The sequence below is a fragment of the Rattus norvegicus genome, chromosome 10 (assembly GCF_036323735.1).
Source record: "Rattus norvegicus strain BN/NHsdMcwi chromosome 10, GRCr8, whole genome shotgun sequence".
Classification (NCBI taxonomy): Eukaryota; Metazoa; Chordata; class Mammalia; order Rodentia; family Muridae; genus Rattus; species Rattus norvegicus.
This window is the reverse complement of record NC_086028.1, coordinates 70,243,886-70,265,520: the sequence shown is the minus strand read 5'-3', so window position 1 is coordinate 70,265,520 and position 21,635 is coordinate 70,243,886. Positions and strand designations below refer to the sequence as shown.

The window sequence follows — 21,635 nt, the reverse complement described above, 5'->3', positions numbered from 1 at the left end:
TCTGGTCCCAAGACAGATTATCTCTATATGCTACTGGTCTTTTGGTCCCAAACTACCAGGACAGTATGGCTGGGGCACATCTTCAGTGGAATGGATGAGTCTGGCAGTGGGAGACCACCTTTCTGATCAGGGTGTCTTCCCTGCCATGTAAGTATGTCACTTCCTCTGGCCTGTCTCCATGGACTGCCCTTTATCTCAGCGTCCATACTGGGAATGGCACTTTAGCTTCTTAAACACCCTGTGGAGGCCATCAGTATCCTCTTCCTGCAATGGCTTCCCTGTCCCTGTCCCCAGCCTACCCTATACATTACAACTGGTGGCTTTAGGGGATGAGAAAGTGAGGAAAGCAGTTGGCCTTCAGCAAAGGCAGATGAGGCCAGCTGTCTGGGTTCCCAGAGGGAGAAGGAGAGGCAGAGGACAGGGTCAGGGAAGAGGTGGGCATTTGGAATGACAACTCCTGAAACCAACTTTGTCACTTAGTGATGCCTTAGGTTTCTCTACCTCTGCTTTTCTCAAGTATAAAATGGAAATAATCTTTATGTTCAAGAGACTGTTGATAAAACCAAGTGAGCTAAGAGGTGTGAATAATTTTTTTTTCTTTTTTCTTTTTCTCGGAGCTGGGGACCAAACCCAGGGCCTTGCGCTTGCTAGGCAAGCGCTCTACCACTGAGCTAAATCCCCAACCCCATGAATAATTTTTAAGCTTTAAAGTGTTAGACAGCAGGAAAAGATTCTTCATTCTTGTCATGGTAATAAAACCCGCCCTGAGGTGCTTGTGTTTTGAGCTTGTGGGTCACTGCACCATGTTAATTACTAAAGGACTACATGATGTGTCACCGTCTTATGACCCAGTCCAGAGTGGCAGCCAGCTCCTTGGATATGGTACAATAGGGCCTGAAGTCCTAGGCGCTCATGGCAATAGAGTCCCAAGTCCAGGGACAATCCATGGAAAGGGCTATGGTCACCTCTGAGTGTAAGTAGCATGGCTTTTCTTCTGACCTTAAAGATGTTGTTCTGGGTGGGGGTGTCGATGCCCAGATGGAGCATGGCCTCTCTGGTCACCTCGAAACAATCCTCTGAAAAGAATCCATGTCACAGCCCAGTGGTCAGCAGGGTCAGTGGGGGAAAGGAGACAGGCCCTGGGTAGAATGGGTAGGGCTTTGGGGCAGTCTAGGGAAGCTTCTCCTACCTTCCAGACTGCTTTCTGGATTGGGTAGCCAGGAGAAGGCAGTTCCCTCAGGGAGGCACCACTGGAGCCTTTCTTCCTTGGTGGCTCCTTTGCAAATCTGCGGGAAGGGGCGTACAGGGGGCTGAGCAGGGCTGGGGAGCTCTGCAAGCCTGGGGTTAGAATGAGGAGCAAGAACTGGCAGCAACACTGAAAGTCTGAGCACAGAGCACGGGGTAAAAGGAACATCTCTGGGATGTCTCCAGCCTCAGTGAGAAACCATCTTCCTGGAAGGCTGGCGGTCTGATGCAGAATACATGACTCTCGCAGGGGAGCCCTTATCTCAATTAGGGAAGTGTATATCCTCCCCAAAAGAAGCTGCTTCTGGGTGCCAGGGGCCCTAGCAATGCCCTGAAGAAGCCCAGTTCAGGGAAGGAATAATTCCAGAGCAGCCCTCATGTTGTGGTGGGAAAGTGCCTCTCCTAAGGTGTCCTCAGGTTAGTGTGGGTAGTGTAACTTCTACTTAGACAGAGCCCTGCTCAAGGACCTTCTGTCTGATAGAGGAAGCGAAACATGCCCTGGGGCCCAAACTGCTTGGTGAGCAGCTCTGCTGAGAGCAAACCAAGGGGCCAGGTATGGAGAGTGCTTGGGCTAGAGGGACAGCCTTGCATGTGACACAGACCTGGTAGAAGATGTGGAAGTTCCTCTCACTGGCGGCCTGACAGGCCACACGGGTTTTCTCTAGGAGGTAGGTCTGGACTGCAGCTCCTGTCATCTGTTGGGCTCTGGTGGAGAAGCAGGGCCCGTTATTACTATCCCTTCATCCCACAGCCATTTATTAGGACTCTGTCTCAGACAACACTATTCCGAATGTCTTTGAGTGGGACATTCTCTTGTGTGTAGCTCACGTAGGCATGACAATCACCTGTGAGCCAATGCCCTAGCTTCTGGCTCGAGGTTTTATTCCAAAGAGGCATTTAACAAGAAATTTCTGAGCACAAGAAGCCATCATGAGTGCACAGCCCATAAGAACACTATAGCTCAAGGTCACAGTTGATTTCCTAGGTTAAAAACAGGACACCTCCAGAGTCCACTGAGTTCGAGAAACCCACAGATACAGCAGGTAAGCTCTGAGGATTGTTGCCCATGGTGACCCGGGTGGGTGGCTACCCAGTTGCTTCCGGTCCCCATCTCTGCTGTCCCATTTGCTGAATGGCAGTAACTATTACCTGTTCAGCTGGAGCTGGATGAACTTCCCAAAGCGACTGCTGTTGTTATTCCTCAGTGTGCATGCGTTCCCTAGAGATCACATCGGTGGTTAGACCACTCCCCAGGCTTGCAGGATTTTCACAAGCTGCTGTGGCCATGTCCCTGTCTCTTATTGCCCTGTCACCTAAAGGCCCCTTTGCTGATTTCTACGCCATGGGGGTCAGGATTAAGGAATGGGCACATGGGCTTTGGCAAATGGGTTCTGAACCAGGGACAGGAATGAACAAGCCTAGGTGGTCAGGGCTGATTTTTTCTTTTATGTGTATGAGTGTTTTGTCTGCATTCATGTATGTGTACCACATATGTGCCTGGTACCTGCAAGAGGTCAGAAGAGGTGGTCAAGCCCTTGGAACTAGAGTTATGGGATGGCTGTGAGCCATCATGTGGATGCTGGGAACTGAAGTTAGGTCCTCTCCAAGAGCAATCAATGCTTTTAACCACTGAGTTCTCTCTCTAGCCCCAATCAAGGAAGCAGTGAAAGCAAGGTGCTGCTATTGGTTTTAGACACAGACGCAGCACGTGGACTCCAGGCCCAACATAGACACTGAAAGGTACACCACCATAAGCCAGGGTGTCACTGCACACTCCTTTAATCAGGGCCAGAGGCTGGCAGACATCTGTGAGTGTGAGGACAGCCTGGTCTTCATAATGAGTTCTAGGATAGCCAGCCAGAGCTAGATAGTGGGGGAAAAACAAAAAAATCCCAAACAAACCAAAACAACCCCCTTCCCCTAAAAAACAACAACAAAACCAAAAAACCAAAAAATCTCCCAAACAACACCCCCACACAAGCCATGCCACCTCTGACAAATGTCCTTCTTTTGGAACATTAGGAAACTCAACAGAAAGGTAAGATTTAGACTAGATGAGTTGAGGCACTTTCTATCTGTTCTAGATGTGCCAGATGGCACCAGCTCGATCCAGAAAGGGGCCTCGCAGATGCTAGGCTCTAGCACTAAGCTGTATCCCGGGTGTATAGTAGCACCTTTAATAGACAGAAGCTGAGGGAATCCAGGAAGAAGTTGGAACCTAGATAGTGAAAGAGTCATTCTCCAACCCAGAGAGAGGTCTTAAAGTTCTCTCTCTCCGGGAAGGCGGTGGGGCCCAGAGGAAATGGGACTGGAGTACAGCAGAGGACACTGAGCTCACCAAAAGCTTCCATGACAGGGTTGGAGTTCAGGATCCGCTCTTCAATCCGCTCTGCCATCTTGTGGTTCTCACAGGAAGTAGGTGAGGCAGCCACCACAGCATAGAACTTCATCAGGCATCGGGATGTCCATGTCTGTAGCAAAAACAGCCATGCGGGTAGAATCTTCATTCTTATTCCCTCCTGCTACAAGCCCCAAGAGAGAGATGCCCACCAGAGTGTTCTATCCATCAAATGTTGCTGCCTGCACACATGCATGGCTGCTGAATTCAGCTGTGCCTTGGGCAATGCACTTCCTACCTCTGAAGTGGGGGTGCACACCTCTGCTTCTCTCAGCTCAGAAGATGCTCTAAGGAAAGAGGCTGGAGTGCTTGAGGGACACCCCACACCCCAAGCGCAGACCTGGTAGGCTACCTCTGAGGTCTCACTGCTATTAGTGATTCTTTTATAGGAGGCCTTCTGTGCATCTGCTCACAGACCCTGGAGAAATTAATAACTAGTTTATGAATCTATTTTTAATCTTATTTATTTACCTTTAGGACAGGCTATCACTATGTAGTCCTTGCCAGCCTAGAACTTTCTTTGTAGATCAGGCTGGCCTTGAGGTCACAGAAATCTTCCCACTTTTGACTCCCCAGTGCTCACTCTCCATGCTGAGCTACATCCATCCCCCTGCTCCCAATACCAGGTTTCTCTGTGTAGCCCTGGATGCCCAGGAACTCACTCTAGACCAGGCTAGGCTGGGACTCAGGAGACGGAGTGCCTCTGCCTCCTGAGTGCTGGGATTAAAGGTGTGCCCTACCCTGCGCCTGCCTTGCTACATCTATTTTTTAACCGATGGAACAAAATAGAAAAACGATAGAAAAAAGCCAAACCTAGATCTTTTCAACTTTATTTTCATAAAACCTACTATTGGCTGAGCATGTGGCGCGTGAATTTAATCCCAAATCCCCAGAAGCAAAGATAGGTGGACTTCTGTGAGGGCCAGCCTGGTCTACAGAGTGAATTCCAGGTCAGTCAGGGATGCACAGAGAGACTCTACTTCAATAAAAAACAAACAAACAAACAAATCAACAAAAAACAACCTACTAAATGACATTGCTCTATTTTAAAGTCAATCTAATAAAATGTATACTCTTTGGTTTTAATCAGCCAAAATGAGATATAGTTCTTAAATATCTAAAACTCTGTCCTTTTGTCTCCTTAGAGATTATAAATGTGCACCACAATATTAAAAGAATAGATTGGGACTGGAGAGATGGCTCAGTGGTTAAGAGCACTGACTGCTCTTCCAGAGGTCCTGAGTTCAATTCCCAGCAACCACATGGTGGCTCACAGCCATCTGTAATGGGATCTGTAATGCCCTCTTCTAGTGTGTCTGAAGACAGTGACAGTGTACTCATATACATAAAATAAATAATTAAAAAAATAAAAGAATAAAAGAATAGAGTTGGATCTTTCCATGTTCACTTTGTGTCCTATCACCTTGATAAGTTACTCTACAACTTTTCCCCTGATTTTTTTTTTTCTTTTTTTAGACAAGTTCTTATGGTTCAGCCTGGCCTTGAACTCCTAGCATACCACCCTACCTCTTTTCTTAACAAATTCTTTAGGTTGGAGGTGTTCGCTTTTTTCTATTTTCTTTCAGACTTTGAGGGTTTGTAGCATTTCTTCTTTTAATGCTTGGCAGAATTCACAAATGCAAGTATCTGGGGTTGGCACTTTCTTTGCAAGAATAATATCAATTTAACTTTTTTTAAAAAAAGATTTATTTATATATACAGTATTCTAGCTGCATATATGCCTGTGTGCCAGAAGAGCGTGCCAAGATTACATCACAGATGGCTGTGACCTACATGTGGTTGGTGGGAATGGAACTCAGGACCTCTGGAAGAGCAGCCAGAGCTCTTAACCGCTGAGCCATCATCTCTCCAGCCCAACTTTTTTTATTTTTTAAAGAAAGATTAGTTTATCTAATTTTATGTGTCTATGTGTGCAGATTTTATCCATCATTTTTAAAGGCTGTGTTTGCTGGGAACGTGGCTCAGTGGTAGAGCGTTCACCTTGTGTGTATATGGGCTGCAACTCAAAACTTACACTGCAAAATAAAATCCTTGGAATTCATTTGTTTTTTTTTTTATATCATTTGTTTTCTAGCTTATTATTTCTCACTGTCTTTCTTCCACTGACTTTGGGTTTGATTAGTATATAACTTTGGTAGTGCCAAGAAATGAACTCAAGGCCCTGCGAACGCCAGACAGTTAGTCTACCACTCAGCTCTGGGCCAGCCCACTGTGCAAGCAAGCTGAGTTCTGCATTGTTTCTGTGCTTGTGGCTGAACCCAGGCAACTGGTTTTTTCCTTTTTGTTTAAGGTGTACAGTGGACGGAAATGTTACCTCCAATTAATATGCGAATAATAGGGGGACCCTATTCCCCATCCTGACTATACCTGGAAGTGGGTCTTTTATTTTAGGTTTTAATTTTATTTTATTGTGTTTACAGGTGTTTTGGTTGCAGGTGTGTCTGGTGCCCATAGAGGCAAGACAGTTAAACTATGCAAGTGAGTTCAAGGTCATTCTGGTCAACTTACTGAGACCTCATCTCAGAATTAAAAAATAAAGTACAGTCTAGGGTTTATATCATAGTTCTTTGGTAGCATGCCTGTGTAGCACATTCAGGGTCCTGGGTTTAATCTCTTGTCCAGCAAAAATCCAAAAAAAAAAAAAAAAGCCAATAAGATTGCTTAACAGGTCAAGGTTCTCAATGCCTATTCTGATGACCTGAGTTCCAGGCCTTGGATGCACACGGTGGAGAGAGAGCTGACTCCCAGAGTTGTCCTCTGGCCTCTACACATGTGCTGTGTTCAAGTGCCACCCCACCCGCAACTAGTTAAAAGTTAAAAAAATAAAACAGAAAGCAGGCCCAGCCCTTAGTCATGATGGCTACTCAGTGAAGGGTTAATGAGTTCTGCTTGTGTTGGTCTTAGGCCAGGTTCTCCCCAGTCCTATAGTACTCTGACATCAGTGTAGGCAAAAAGGACTTATAGTCCAAAGAATCCCTCATAAAGGCTGTGGGAAGGGAGAGGCAGCTGGGTGAGGCCTGAGTTGTCGGCTGTAGAAATCCTTGTTTATGCAACACCCGTCTCGCCTCCTGGGGTTCCTCTGTCTGTAAGGCCCTCTGGCCATAGCGGGAGCCTCTCACACACTGACAGCCCTAGCAGGGTTTTGAAGTCTGTCCACAGAGGTCAGGAGGGAGCATCAGATCTTCTGGAACTAGTTCCAGACGCTTATTAACCACCACACAGTTGCTGGGAACTGAACCTGATGCTCTAAGTGTAACAAAATAAAGTGTCTCACTACCTACTCCAGGCTGGTGAGTGATCTTCCTATATCACTTCCTAAGTCCCGGCATTACAGGTGTGTGCCATCATGTCAAACGACAGAGGCTCCTTCATGCTCACACGGAAATCCCATGCTGGTGCTGGCCCTCTATTCCGTTCCATTTCATAACTGAAACGACTGAGGCCTTCGACGTTACAATCCTTTCTGAGGTACTTGATCTGTTGTACGCGATGCTGGCCTCCCTGACTGCTATTTCTAGAGATTCTAGGGGCATCGCCAGTGAGAAGGTCGAAAGGGGAAAGCAACTTACCAGCATGGCAGCAGAGCTAGCAGTGGAGGCTGCCCTGGAGCCCTGCCTTCTGACTTCTGGTGTGGTGCTTGCTGACCACCGCACACAGACTCCCTGGCAGCCTACCCGTGAATGACTAGGAGGCCAATGATGCCACAGGCAATGGCCCTTGCCTTTCTGTTCACCTCACTAGGTATGAAGGACCAGATAAAAAAACTGATACTCTTACCTTTCCTGCTCCGCTCTCTCCACTGACCACAATGGATTGGTTGATCGGCTCAATCAAGCTCTTGACATTCCTGTAGGTCTGCTCACCCACTGTGAAGATGTGGGGTTTTAATTTCTGGAATATCAAATAGTCACATGAGTACTGGTTTTCAAGAGTGGGTGATCCAATGACAGCCTAGACTGGTAGGCTACCAGGAGTGGTGCTAGCATGGTTCCTCCAAAAAACACTTGCCCGGGCGCCAGAAGTTAGGCCTAACTGCAGAATACCTACGGCTGATTCATCCACCGAGGCTCTCTCATCATGGATGCAGCTAGCTTCTGGCTCTCTGTGACCTTATGCTCTTCTCTGATTTTATTTCTTAAACTAAAAAATAATTATCTTACGTGTATGGGTGTTTTGTTGCATGTATATCTGTACCACATACATACAGTGCCCTTGGAGGCCAGAATCTGATGTCAGACTCCCTGGGACTGGAGTTAAAAAGATAGCTGTGAGCCAACAGGTTGGTGTTAGGAATTGAATCCTAGTACTCTGGGAGACCAGAAAGTGCTCTTTTTTTTTAAACTTATTTTTTTTTTAAAGATTTATTTATTTTATTTATATGAGTACACTGTAGCTGTCTTCAGACGCATTAGAAGAGGCCATCAGATCTCATTACAGATGGTTGTGAGCCACCACGTGGTTGCTGGGAATTGAGCTCAGGACCTCTGGAAGAGCAGTCAGTGCTCTTAACCACTGAACTCTCTCTCTAGCCGCCCCCTTCCCGTTAAGGATGGGCAGGCTGGTCCACATGGTTAGAACCTGCTCTGTAGCTGCGGATGATAATGAGCTTTTGATTTTGCTGCTTCTACCTCCCGAGTGCCACTCTACCTGGTTCATACAGCCCTGGGGATGGAACTCAGATCCCTGTGTGGCTAGGTGAGCACCTGGCCACCAGAGCTTCCCTACGTTTTCTTTACCAGTCTGATTCTGCTGCTTATTTATTTTATCGTTTGGAAAAACATCCTTTTCACTCACCGCCTGTATTAGTTAGGATTTCTATTGCTGTGGGGAAACAGCGTGACCAAAGCAACGTGGGGTGAAAGGGTTTATTTTGCTCACACTTCTATATCAGAGTTCATCTTTGAAGGCAGTCAGAGCAGGAACTCAAGGAGGGGAGAAAAACCTCAGGGCTCTTGCAGAGGCCATAAAGGAGTGCTTGCTCATACTGCTTTTTATAACACCCAGGACCATCCAGGACCACAATAGGCGGGGCTCTCCCACATCAATCACTAATTAAGAAAATGCCGCACAGGTCTGCCCACAGCACAGTCTTATGGAGGCATTTTCTCTGCCGAGGTTCCCACCTCTGAGATGAGCCTGGCTGCTTGTGCCACGCTGTCATAAATTAGACAGCAGACTAGCGAAGAATTAGCGGGCTAACCTGAAAGATGAGCTACGTGAGGCTTGGAGGCACTGATAATAACCTGCCGCAGACCTCAGCACGTAAGGACGTCTGTGGGATTTGAATTCCAAACCAATCTTTTTTCAAGAAATACTGCCCTCAATGTGCTGACATCCGGTTGGGCAGTGAGGAAAAGGCAGGGACCATGACCTGACATTTGCCTTTGAGGAGCGGGCAGGTAGTGTGTCAGACCAGGTCAGGATAGACTTCTGTATACTCCTCTTGGATACTGCTCCTTACATAAACTGGAGGGCAGTGCCATCTGCACCATGCCTCACCAGCCCAGCCAGCAATGATCACCGACAGCTTCCCGAGAGCTGTCTGTCTTTCTCTAACTGACCTTGCTGCAGCTGCCTAGTAACTGGACTGTTAAGAGGCCTCAAGTGTTCTCTGTTTCTTTCACTTTTATCATTCCCCTGGCAGACTCTGTCCAAAGGCCCATCTCCACATGGAGTAAATTCTTCAGGTTGTGGGAGTTCTGCCCCGTGTATTCATCTTCAACCCTTTACCAATCACCTCTCACCCCAGGCTTTCTCCAGCCAGCCAGCTGGTTCTTGTCTCTTCCTGAACACATGTCATTCGCAGCCTACACCACTGCCTCCCAGCTCTCAAATAATTTATTCCTGTCTTTGTATTGTAATTTATTCTCAGTATAGAAGAACATGTGCTGACTGTCCAAAGACAATCCCTTTTATATACGCTTTTATTCTTTTCTGAAAAGATAGCTAAGGACACAATCACACCTGAAGACCCTTCATTACAGTAGTGAAACTGGTACCAATAAATCCTTTGTTTGATGTTCCTCTGTTAGGTTTCAGTCCTGATTAACTATTCGTATTGTACCTTAGTTATGTGTCCAAATTTCTGAGAGTTCTTGTTGGGCTAGGACATGGCACCAGTAGGCTTTGAATGACTGCATCACTGTTGCAGATGGAGAAGGATGGAGGGACTGCAGGGAGCCTTACCTGAGGCTGAGGTGCAGCATGGTACTCTTGCATCAGTTCTGGTGCATAGAGTTGAGGGATGTGCTTAAAGGGGTTCAGAGCTACCAAGGTACAGCCAGCATTGGTATAGAATATGTCTTCTGTGTACCGGGCCTGCAGGCACCTCAGGACTGAGGCAAAGATGGTGTTAGCAAAGTCTGGCTCAAATACAGACAGAACCCCAGACACACATCCGTTAAGCAGCCTTCCCTCTATAATTAGCTAAGTGCCATTAGAACCCTGTAGCTCCCCAGTGAACAGACATAAGATCTAATTAAGACGAGTCCCAAACCTAGAGCAAAGCCTGCCCTGGGGAGCCCAGGTGCAGTGCCAGGCTCCCTGGGGCAGAGGCCAGGTCAGGAGTCTCAATTTGTGGACTGAACTGAGGAAACAATGCTCAAGACCCTTGTTGCACCCCTATGCTTTTGAAGAAGAGGAAGGCCCATACCTGTTTCCAGTGTCACGGGATTCACCTTGGTGAGGTCATCCAGCTGGTGCAGTGGGACCTCCCCACCCAGGAACTCCCTTAGGTCGCCCTTGAGGGATGTCCTGCCTTGGGTATCAGAGCCTAAACTGTGGCCATTCACCTGGAGGGGAACAATATAAGAGCCATGAGACCTGGGTCTCAGACCAGTTGGCAGGTAATATGGGTGGAGCCTGCAGAGGAGAAAGAACAGGTTTCTACATGATCCAGGTGGCTCGTGTTTCAGCTCTGCTGCTTATTAGCACGAGAGCCTGGATAATTCACCTTTAAGAGCTACGTTCCCCACCTCTGCCATAAATAAAGGAAGAAAAACTCAACTACCAGGTTATGGGGGAAGAGAGACACACAGAACACTTGGTCAAGGCCTCGATAGTATGTATTAGTAATCAATGCCGTCCTGTCTCCTCTGCTGTGAGCTCCAGCTGAGGCAGTTTTTACAGGCTACCAGCCTTACAGAGCTGCTGTCTATCCTCCAGGGAGGATAGAGTGGAAGGAGGCTCAGCTGGCTGGAATCAGCTCAGGAAGGCCAGAGTCTCGGTATGATGTGTTTCTGACAAGACGGATGAACTCTCAATGCTTAACCCCTCAGGAGCAGCCAAGGTAGCTTGTTCCGTTTGAGCAACACCGTGATGAGTTTGTTTTAAAGACTGTGAGGCTTGGACACATCACAACATACAAAGCAGCCTCTTGTTATCTAGGGTAACTGCTGCAGCCAGCACAGCTGGATCTTTGGAAGGGCAAGAACAGATGAAAGAAGAGCGAAGGGAAGGGGAGAGGAAGGAAGAGAAAGGAAAGGAGAAAGAGCCTACTTAAAAACAAAACAAAACCCAGCTACAATTTAGGAACAGTTCTGATTCAACTGGGAGTTGAGTATGGTGATGAAGAGCTTGGATTAGAAAGCTAGATTGTGCTGGGTGGTGGTACAGGCCTTCAGTCCCAGTGCTTGGGAGGCAGAGGCAGGTGGATCTCTGAGCTCAGGCCAGCCTGGTCTACCGATCGACAGGACAGCCAGGGCTACACAGAGAAACCCTGCTCAAAAACAAAAAAAAAGTCTAAATGTTCTTTACAATGTTGTGTTTGGATACTGTGACAGGTGACCTCAATGTCCTTTTCGATTGCTTTCCTTTGTTTTTCCACATTCCTGATAAAGAATGTGGCAGGTGACCTTGAGGCAGTCATTCTGTCTGAGCCTTCTCTCCAGAAGGTTCATAAGAGCACTGTGTAGCACATCCTGCATTCCTCACGGAAACAACATACTCAAACTTAGTGCCTCCTATTAACAAGGGCCACACACAGGCCAGTCACTAGTATAGCTGTGGTAAAGATGATTACTTTCGGAATAAGGAAAAAAGAAAATGCAACAACGTAGAGCAGTCTATTTCCTGGCAAATGGCTCAATAGTCCAGTAGCATCTGCCATGGCTTTCTTGAGCCTGACCAGTCCTACCTTGGTTATTCTGCTGGGGCTCTCTAGAGCACAAAGTCCCTGAGCCCTTAGTATTGAGCAAAATTTAGTAAAATAAAATTTCATCAAATACATAAGTAGCTCTCTGGATCTGAGCTACTTATAAAGAAAGGGTGCTACGTGTATGAGATAGAGCTCCATGGTGAAGGGTGGTTCCCACCTTGCAGGCCAGGAATACCGGGCCTTTTCAGAGGCAGAATGGCAGACTCCACCCACGCTACCTGCCTTCTCCTACATTTTTGCACAGGCTCACCTCCTGTCTGTACTGTTCATGTTCCTTCTCCACGGGGATAATTCTTTTTCTCTTTTCTTCTTTTTTTTAAAAGACAGACTCTGTCTCTCTCTCTAGACATTGAACTCAGAAATCTCCTTGTCTGTGTGCTACCTACCATGCCCAGCTTGCTTGACTAATTCTTTCTTCTCCTCTTCCTCTTCTTCCTCCTCCTTCTCTTTCTCTCTCTGTTTCTCTCTCTCAGACAGGGTTTCTGAGCTCTGGCTGTCCTGGAACTCATTTTGTGGACCAGGCCTACTTCAAACTCAGAGATTTGCCTGCCTCTGCCTCCCAAGTGCTGGGACTAAAGTGACAGTCTATCAGGGATTTCTGTCAGGATATGCCCCCATTTTAGGTTATCAACACGATTTGGACTTCTTTACCTATCTCCCCTTATTCATTCCAAGGAAAAGAGTCACAGAACCACAAAAAGGGAGTCATTCAAGTTAGCTATCAGGAAGCGTCCTGGGATAGCTATCTGAAGAGAAAAGAAGGGTCTTTCCTGTCCTTCACTAGAAGCACCGCAGCCTTTATTCAGACAAGCAAACAGGAAAGTGCCTGGTGGTGCTCAGTTACATCAGCTTGAGGGATTACCTGCTGGTGCATCGTGCTTCAGTGTGGTCAGCCAGAGTTCTGTGTCACAGACACTGGCAGTACTGTCTGTCAACCTGGTCATGAGGCCATCACTCCAGCAGAAGACTCAGGTGTGTGGGAATCGCCCACAAGTCATCTCGAAACCTGTATCGTGAGACAGAAGACAAGGGCCACACACAGGTGAGGGCCTCTCTGGGATGACTCAGTCCTGCTCCTCCCACCAAGCAGGAGGATCCCAAATGAGAACCAGGCAGGCCCGGGCAGAGAGGGAGCGTCTGGGCATCCCTTTGCCAATTAAGAAGTAAGGCACCTTTGCTGAGGGCCTCCAGAGACTGACTTCTGGGGATACTTTCTGATGTTTCTCTTACAGTGAAAGGCCAGGGGCAGTTTTAAGGGAAGTAAGTAAAGGGCTGGGGTTGCAAAATCTTCTGGGTCAGTATGCCACGGAGAATGGAAACATGAGGGAGAGACAGCTTTGGCCCTATCATCACCACTGGACAGACATGCCCTACACAAATGTGGCCAGCAGCTGATGGAGTCAACACTGATATCCCTGGGAACTGCCGTGTGAGAAGGGAATCATAGTTCAGTTACTGGATGGGTATGTGACCTCAGGGCAACTCTACTGCCCCAGATTCTCACCTTGAAAATAGGGACAGTTAAATCTACCTTACATAGAGGTTATGAAGGCCAATGAGGTCAAGGTTGGAAAGCACAGTACAGATCTGAATCTCGTATCACTGTGCAGGAACGTTAGTATTATGCATAGAGTTGACGATCCATTTGGAGACACTAAACAGGTAGGGAATGCCCACTGTCCGAAAGACGAGATTGAGACTGGTTGCATCTGCCTGCGATCTCAACACACAAGAGGCTGAGGCAGGAGGATCTCAAAGTTGAGGCCTGTCTAGGCTACACTGTTAAGACAAGGTGAGACCAGGAGAGAGGAATCTATTTGAGAATACCTGTATGAGGACAGTATCTGAAAAATGGTGAGCCTCAGACTTGGGGTGTCCCAGGCGCCCATCCCTGCCTAACAATGGAGGGGGGGCGAGGGTGAGGGACATCTAATAATGGACTGAAGAATTAACCCTCATACAGACTTTTTTGAGCCTCTGAACACACCTAGCCTTTAAAGAACCAGGACTAGGGACTTCCATGAAACAGGGAGAGGGAAAATTCAAGAAAAAAAGGGTATCAGGACTGTGCTGGAGACATCATCACTCTGTATACTGCACCCCAGCACCCAAGGATCTCTGGAGACTCAGCTGGAAGCTTATCTTGAGGGGGAGGCCAATCAGGAGACCACAACAGAGCAGAAGTTAGAATCCAAAGCTCACAGCCCTCTTAGAATGTATTACAGGGGCTCTCTAAACCTCATTTTTATACAATTGCCAATGATATAATACCATACCGCAAAGCGCAAAATTATGGCTCCTATGGGCAAGTACCTGCGAGAGAGCTGAGTAAATGCTGGTTATTACTTTGCAGCGTCAACTCCTGGTTGAAGTCAAATCGAATCAGAGCAGTTTTCTCCAGTTCTCCTGCTCCCTCCTCTCGAGTTTACCACCAAGAATTTCTGGAAAGGGCGTGACCACAGTAGGCAGAAGAGAGTAATGAATAGGTTAAGGACCAAGGCAAGTGGCAACCAGACTGCCACCCACTCTGCCTCTGCTTCAGTTTTCTTTTTGTAAGAAGTACAGCAGGAGGGCTATAATGAAATGATCTGGGCAAGGGTCCTAGGGGACTCAGACTGCTTTGCTTCAGATTTCTGGAGGGAGCCAACACTTCCAACACAGGCAGCGTGCCCAAGGTGCCCAGGGCTTCGGGATACCACTCCGGAAGCACCTGGTACTGAGAGAATGCGTCCTTCCTGGGAAGGTGGCTATGACCCTAGTCAAGGGCGCAGTTTCCTTACGCCTCTCCCTGGGTAGGACAAAGAAAGGGACAGACCTTTCAGCCAGAAATACCCCTTCTGTAGCCCCCTGCTGTCAAGCTGAAAAGTGACCGTGAAGGTCCTTGTCCTGGGCAAAAGCCACAAGCTGTGTGCTACCTCCCCTGGGTCATGAGAGGGTAAAAAGAGAAATGCTGAGTTAGAAAGTGAGAGGCCTCTTTCTATTTTAGCTCTGAGAGACACAATGACCTCCCTACCCCGCCAGGCGCTGAGGGGTTTTGGATCTAGGCGGGGAGTGGCACTCACCGGTCCCACGGCCCCGGCGCCCAGCGTGTAGTCCCGGCCCAGACCGATTGGAAAGGCGAGTGGGCAGGTTGAAGCGGCGGGAAGAGCCCGTGGAGGGAAGAGAGCAGAGAGAACGGGAGCGGCCAGGAAAGAGAGCCGGGACCTCCGGGCCGCCGGCGGACCGCAGCAGCGGGAGCTAGATGGCCCGGAGCCCGCCGGCTCCTCCCTAGGGGCGGGGCGCGCACACGCGGCGCGGGACGCACGTGGCTTGTCCCAGGCCGCAGGCTGGCTAGCGGGTTACCGGTGAGGTGAGGTCTTTGGACACTCTGGGGTAAGGTGTGGTGTTTCTGTGGCCTCTGAGATCTGGGTGGGAAAGTGCGGTTTCCGAGAGCCCTGGGGCTAGCCTGCTGCGGGTCACCGTGCCCGAGGCTGAAGCGGGCTCCTCGGACCCTCTACCTGACCCTCCTTGTCCTGGGTCGGAGGAGAGACGCCCCTCCCACGGACCTACTGCACGACTTGGTCTTGAGAATATCCCGACCAACCCAGCCCAAGACACTGAAGGGCATGGGGAGTCAGAGGGGTGGGGACTGTCACCATCCGGGGCGGGGGTGCGCGGAATCTGCGGTCCCGGAAGAACAGGCTGCAGCGAGGCGGCCGGAAGCGCGGCTCGCGAGGCGGAAGCGGAGGATGCCCGCAGTTGCAGTGGGAGCCTGTTCTGTCAACGCCAAAGACCCTCAGTCAGAGGGGCAGGGCGTGGCCGTGGAGAGGGCTGTCAGGAAAAAGATCCAAGGGCCTAAGGAGCAGGGCAACTTACGGTGAGGTGCTGATGTAGGGTCTTCCCTTCAGGGACATTATTCACTTCTGACCTTCGGATGTGTTTTCTATGGGTGCAGCTTTTCAGACATTAGCATAAAAAAGGAGCCACAAGCGCTGGTATGCACTGTGCATCCATTCTGTCCACCTGCTCCTTGATCTGAAAATATGGCTTTGTGTAAAAGAGGAAAAGAGTAACCTGGGGCTCATGCAATTCTTCTTTATGTACCCAGTGTTGGAAACCAAGGGCCCTAACTCTAAGATATATTTACAACTATTTTCTCTCCCTTCCTGAAGTTTTTATCCCCCACATTTTTTTTAGACTTATTATGTATACAGTGTTCTACCTGCACGCCAGAAGAAGGCAGCAGATCTCTTTATAGATGATTATGAGCCACCATGTGGTTGCTGGAAACCGAACTTAGGACCTCTGGAAGGACAGCCAACACTCTTAACCTCTGAGGCATCTTTCCAGCTCCTGAAGTTTTATTTTAAAGATCGGTGTATATATCATGATGTGCATAATGTAATTTTATATGTATAATTGTATATTGGAGAGAAAGAATATGAATTATGCTGGGTAATAGAAATTCATGACTGTGATGCCATTTGGGTTCGTATCCCAAATTTAATTTTTTACTAAGTTTAAGACTAGGTATGGCTACATCCTGTGGTAGCACATGCCTTAATTGCAGGGGATGGGCTAGGGCAGGTGTATCTCTGAGTTCAAGGCCAGACAGATCTACATATTAAGTTTCAGGATACATAGTGAGACACTGTCTCCTCCCTCCCCGTACACCACCCCCCCCCCCCCAAGAAAGAAAGGCCTCTCTAGGCAGAGGCCTGAATTGAGGCCAGCCTGGTTTACAAAACAATTTCCAGGACAGCCAGGGCTATACAGAGAAACTGTCTCAAGAAGAAGAAAAAGAGAGAGAGAGAGAGAGAGACAGACAGACAGACAGACAGACAGAGACAGACAGAGTCAAGGTTGTCTGGGAGCTAAGCCAGTTTTGTTTTGAATTTGCCTTACTTATATTGAAGATAAAACTTTGTACTAGAAATTTTAGACTCTTAACGTGTCAATGTTGACTTCTTCCTATAGTTTTAGGTTCTAGGAGAATCAGGACAATTCTGCTCAGAAACCAGTAGGGCTTTAAGTTCTGTTCTGCCCACATGTGTGTTTGTATGAAGTGTCTGATCCCTTGGAACTAGAGTTAGACAGGTGTGAGCTTCCATGTGTGTGCTGGGAATTCAACCCAGGTTCTCTGGAAGAGCAGCCAGTGCTCTTAACCACCGAGTCATCTCTCCAGCCCTTAAACTTTTGTTTAAATAAGAAATGGGTAAATTCAAGTTAGGTACATAGGTATTTACCGACTTAGCAACAATGTTGTGTTCCTCAAATCTATTCTTTGTTCTTTTCACAGGAATGGAAAAAATGTCTCAAAAGCAGCTGAAGGAAGCTTTTGTCAGTAACCTCAGTGGGACCAGTGTTCTGGAAGTGACCCAGGGCCTGTGCTTTCCTGCGTTCTGTATCCTGTGTAGAGGCCTTCTGATCATTTTCTCACAGCATTTGTGCTCTTTCTTGCACACCTGGACCACACAATTCTTCATGGACTTTGTTGTCTTGATAGTCCCCCTAGTGATCACTCTGACTGTATTGTCTTCCTTTATCCTCCTTGAGAATCTCACTGTGATTGTCTGTGGGGCGTGGCTGTTGTATCAGATATACCACAGGAGGACTTGCTATGCCAAAGTACCTGTCCAGAAAGTCTTTGCAAGCTTCTTGAAAATCAGCCTAGAATCAGAGTACAATCCAGCCATCACCTGTTACCGGGTCATTAACAGTGTATTTACTGCTATTGCCATTTTGGCTGTGGATTTCCCACTTTTCCCTAGAAGATTTGCCAAAACTGAACTTTATGGGACAGGAGCAATGGATTTTGGAGTAGGTGGCTTTATTTTTGGGGCTGCAATGGTTTGCCCAGAGGTTAGAAGGAAATATACAGAAGGGTCTAGATTTAATCATCTTAGAAAATCGCTGTATTCTGTCTGGCCATTAGTCTTCTTAGGAATGGGAAGGTTAGTCATTATAAAATCCATAGGCTACCAGGAACATTCAACTGAGTATGGAGTTCACTGGAATTTTTTCTTTACCATCATAGTTGTGAAATTAATAACATCACTGCTTTTGATTATTTTTCCTTTAAATAAGTCATGGATTGTGGCCATCAGCATTACTGTGTTGTACCAGCTTGCCCTTGACTTTACTCCACTCAAGGGGATAATTTTGTATGGCACTGATGGCAGGGGCACAAGAGTTGGCTTATTAAATGCTAACCGAGAGGGAATAATTTCCACCTTGGGGTATGTGGCAATATACATGGCTGGTGTACAAACAGGATTTTATGTGTTCAAGAGAAGAGCACAGGTCAGAGACTGGATAAAAGCTACTTGTTGGGTATTCTCGGTGGCTGTTGGCTTCTTCATTTCTCTTAATATAGTGCAAGTAAACGTAGAAGCAGTATCTCGAAGAATGGCCAATTTAGCCTTTTGTCTGTGGGTGGTTGCCTCCAGCCTGATGCTGCTTAGTTGTCTGTTACTGAGTGGTATCGTTTTGAGTTTTGCCAAATTTCTAATTAAAGGGGCTCTAGTTCCATGTTCTTGGAAACTTATACAGTCTGCTACTACAAATAGACAGTCTGAATCTCTAATCGTAGAAGCTGAAAAGAACAAACCCAGTTTTTGTTTGATCACAGCTCTGAACAGAAACCAGTTGTTTTTTTTCTTACTGTCAAATGTAGCAACTGGTCTGATTAACCTGACGGTGGATACATTACACACTGGTGCCTTTTGGACCTTAGCTGTGCTTAGTATTTATATGTTTGCCAACTGCTTAGTTATATATGTACTTGACTTACAAGGTAAAACCATAAAGTTCTGGTGATAAATGGGTAAGAAATATGTATTTGATTAGCATTATTTTGGTGGAGTAGAATAAGTGTGGGGGAAATGTGTTCTTAGCAGCCTAGTCTTAACCATATTTTATTATGAAGTTTCGATCCCCTATGAAAGAAATTAAACTTTACCTTTTTTAAGGAAGACTCCTGTGCCTGTACCTGTACTTGGATGTTTAACACATATCAACATTATGTAAAATAAGCCAACAGAAGTGGTACCAAACTTTAATCCCAGAAATGGGAGGAAGAGGCAGTCAGATCTCTCTGATTTGAAGCCAGCCTTGTCTGCATGTTGAGTTTCAGGACACCCAAGGCTATGTGCAGGGACCCTTGGGGGAAAAAAGAGAAGCAAACAAAGTCTTGTTACTTATTGGAACTTAGAAAACAGCAGTATTTTAAAGAGCTTGTTCACAGGATTTTGCTTTGCCCAGAGCTCACAGTTGTACTCCTACCTCAGGCTCAATGCTGGGATTTCAGGCATGAGCCCCCATACCCACTTGTTGGTAGTTTCGACACTGGAAGATGGATGGTGGTAATTTTTACTTTCTTTCTTTTTTTTTTTTTTTTAAAGATTTATTTATTTATTATATATATAAGTACACTGTAGCTGTCTTCAGATACACCAGAAGAGGGCATCGGATCTCTTTACAGATGGTTGTGAGCCACCATGTGGTTGCTGGGAATTGAACTCATGACCTCTGGGAGAGCAGTCGGGTGCTCTTAACCGCTGAGCCATCTCTCCAGCCCCTTTACTTTCTATATATCATTATCGCACTGTATTTGTGGTTGTTTATATGAATATATGATTATGTGATTATGTTTGTATTATATGTTTATATTAAGATATGAATTGTCACTTAAAATTTTTATGTGTATATATAGTTTGCCTGTATGTATGTCTGTGAATCACATGTGTGCAGTGACCACAGAAGTCAGAAGAGAGGGTGGATGCCCTGAGACTGGAATCACAGATGATTGTGAGCTGCCATACGGGTGCTATGAATTGAACTTGGGTCCTCTGGAATACCAGCAAGTAAGTGCTCTTAATCGCTCATTTTTCCCGGTTCCTTCTTTTAGTCGGGAATCTCACTGTATATCCTGGCTGACCTGGAACTCAGTATCTCGCCTAGGGTGGCCTCAAACTCAGATTCTGCCATTCTGTTTTCTGAGTGCTGGCATCAAAAGCACGTACTACCATGCCCGGCAAATTGTGGATTTTTCAATTCATCTTTAAAAAAATTTTTTGTATTAGATTTATTCATTTATTTATGTGTGTTTTGTCTTTATATATGTGCATCACAAGCACGTTTGGTGTCTGAAAAGGTTGGAAGAGCATTTGTTCTGAAAACTGGAGTCAGGGGTGGTTGGAAACAACCATGTAAATACTGGTCCTGAGTGCTCTTCAAGAGCAACGTGTGCGCTTAACTGATTGAGCCTCATCTCCTGTTCCCTCAGTACTTCTTTTATACTGACGTTTATCTTTTAAGAAGCAAGTGTTTAAAACCAGATACATTCCAAGCCAGCAAACAGTTAAATGCAATAAATGATTGAGTTGGATGACATAGTTTATATATACGTAATAATTAAAACAGGTTTTTTTCAGGTACCTGGTAACATTTACTTTTTTTCCTCAAAGACAAACTTTTGATACATGATCTTATTATGTAGCCCATATGAACTTTAAACGCTCCCTGTAGCCCAAACTGGTCTGGAATTTATGATTAGTCAGTTTCAGTTTCTCAAGTACTAGGATTTTAAGTATGTCCCCCTCAGCCCAGCTATACAGGTTTTAAGACTGATTCCTTGTTGTCTACTCTGTTCTAGGAACACCGTAATAAAGCACACCTAAGTTTGCAACTTATAATTATAGCATTCAGGAAGCTGTGACAGGAGCTAGAGCTCAAGGCTAGCCTGGGCTACCCCATCTCAAAATAAAAAGATAAAACAAATTTCTAGTATATTGGAGCTTGCGATTTAGTGAGGGAAAACATATTAAGCTAATAGAATACTAAGTCATAGGAAAAATAAAACACCTATGGTTTGTTACAGATGTGAAACTAATAACCAATCTGGGAAGAAACAAAAGTTTTCTCCATAAATGGGCATTTTTAAGGCAATTCTGAAGCTGATGGATGATACATGTATCTGGGGAAGAGGGTAGAAGAGTAGATGGCAGAGAATATTCAATGTGTGATGAATCTGTCAAGAAAAGTTGGGAGGGAATCTAGGTAACTCAAAAAAAAGTGTGGGCTATAAGCTGGAGAAAGGGACAAGGCAGCCTTAATCATGGGAAAGAGAATCAAGAAAATCAGTGAGAAAAAAAACGAAAGTACTTAGACTAATAGAACTGGTTACATTAAGGCTTAGTTGTCTACTGAGAACTGGAATCATTTAAAAGCTGTTAAGTCTAAAGATTTAAAAAAATCACTAGATCTTTAGTTTACCATTCTGATGTCTTTTTTTTTTTTTTTTTTTTTTTTTTTTTTTTTTTTTTTTGAGTAGTCTATATAGCCTAGGCTGGTCTCAAACTCATAAAGATCCATCTGCTCCCAAGTGGATGCCACCATCTTGGCCAATGCTTATCTTAAAAGCAGGCATAACACTGGCCAGCTATCCTGACACAAACCTGTATGTGATCCTAGGATTTGGAAGGTGGAGGAAGGAGGATGAGGAGTGAAGGGCCAGTCTCAGCTCCACAGTTTGAGACCAGGCTAGATGTGTGTGGGGGGGTGGGGAGTGGATAAGAATCAATGAAAACGGGGTTGGGGATTTAGCTCAGTGGTAGGGCGCTTGCCTAGGAAGCGCAAGGCCCTGCCTGGGTTTGGTCCCCAGCTCCGAAAAAAAGAAAAAGAAAAAAAAAAAAAGAATCAATGAAAACTTGCTTTTCTGATATCAAGTTTATGTCAGGACCCCCAAGGCTATGTGCAGGGACCCTTGGGGGAAAAAAAGAGAAGCAAACAAAGTCTTGTTACTTATTGGAAGTTAGAAAACAGCAGTATTTTAAA

The 21,635-nt window shown here is 46.2% G+C and overlaps 3 protein-coding genes across 14 annotated transcripts in view; 2 read left to right on the top strand and 1 right to left on the bottom strand.

Annotated features, from left to right (window-relative positions):
* The window catches only part of Myo19 (myosin XIX), a 29,368-nt gene extending 14,347 nt beyond the window's left edge, over positions 1-15,021 (bottom strand). For 11 of the 12 annotated variants that reach the window (XR_005489919.1, XR_010055226.1, XR_010055227.1 and 8 more), the window contains exons 1-11: positions 14,882-15,021; positions 14,133-14,260; positions 12,682-12,825; positions 10,317-10,455; positions 9,851-9,999; positions 7,442-7,555; positions 3,584-3,716; positions 2,395-2,464; positions 1,848-1,950; positions 1,190-1,286; positions 1,000-1,076 (exon numbers count right to left, since the gene is read on the bottom strand). Coding sequence is in view for 4 of the 12 variants with exons in the window: in XM_063269649.1 (XP_063125719.1) it covers positions 1,000-1,076; positions 1,190-1,286; positions 1,848-1,950; positions 2,395-2,464; positions 3,584-3,716; positions 7,442-7,555; positions 9,851-9,999; positions 10,317-10,455; positions 12,682-12,693 (894 nt within the window). In the remaining 8 variants the exon portion in view is untranslated. The remainder of the gene's footprint in view (positions 1-999; positions 1,077-1,189; positions 1,287-1,847; positions 1,951-2,394; positions 2,465-3,583; positions 3,717-7,441; positions 7,556-9,850; positions 10,000-10,316; positions 10,456-12,681; positions 12,826-14,132; positions 14,261-14,881) is intronic. The other variant, NM_001163736.1, reaches the window with a different exon arrangement.
* Znhit3 (zinc finger, HIT-type containing 3) overlaps positions 1-18,772 on the top strand; it is a 41,179-nt gene extending 22,407 nt beyond the window's left edge. Inside the window, exon 6 of the transcript XR_010055228.1 lies at positions 17,098-18,772. The gene's annotated coding sequence lies outside the window, so the exon portion shown is untranslated. The remainder of the gene's footprint in view (positions 1-17,097) is intronic.
* Pigw (phosphatidylinositol glycan anchor biosynthesis, class W) lies at positions 17,109-18,617 on the top strand. Its single transcript, NM_194461.1, is given in 1 exon segment — positions 17,109-18,617. A coding segment is annotated over 1 exon segment (1,509 nt).
* Positions 18,773-21,635: the final 2,863 nt, after the last annotated feature.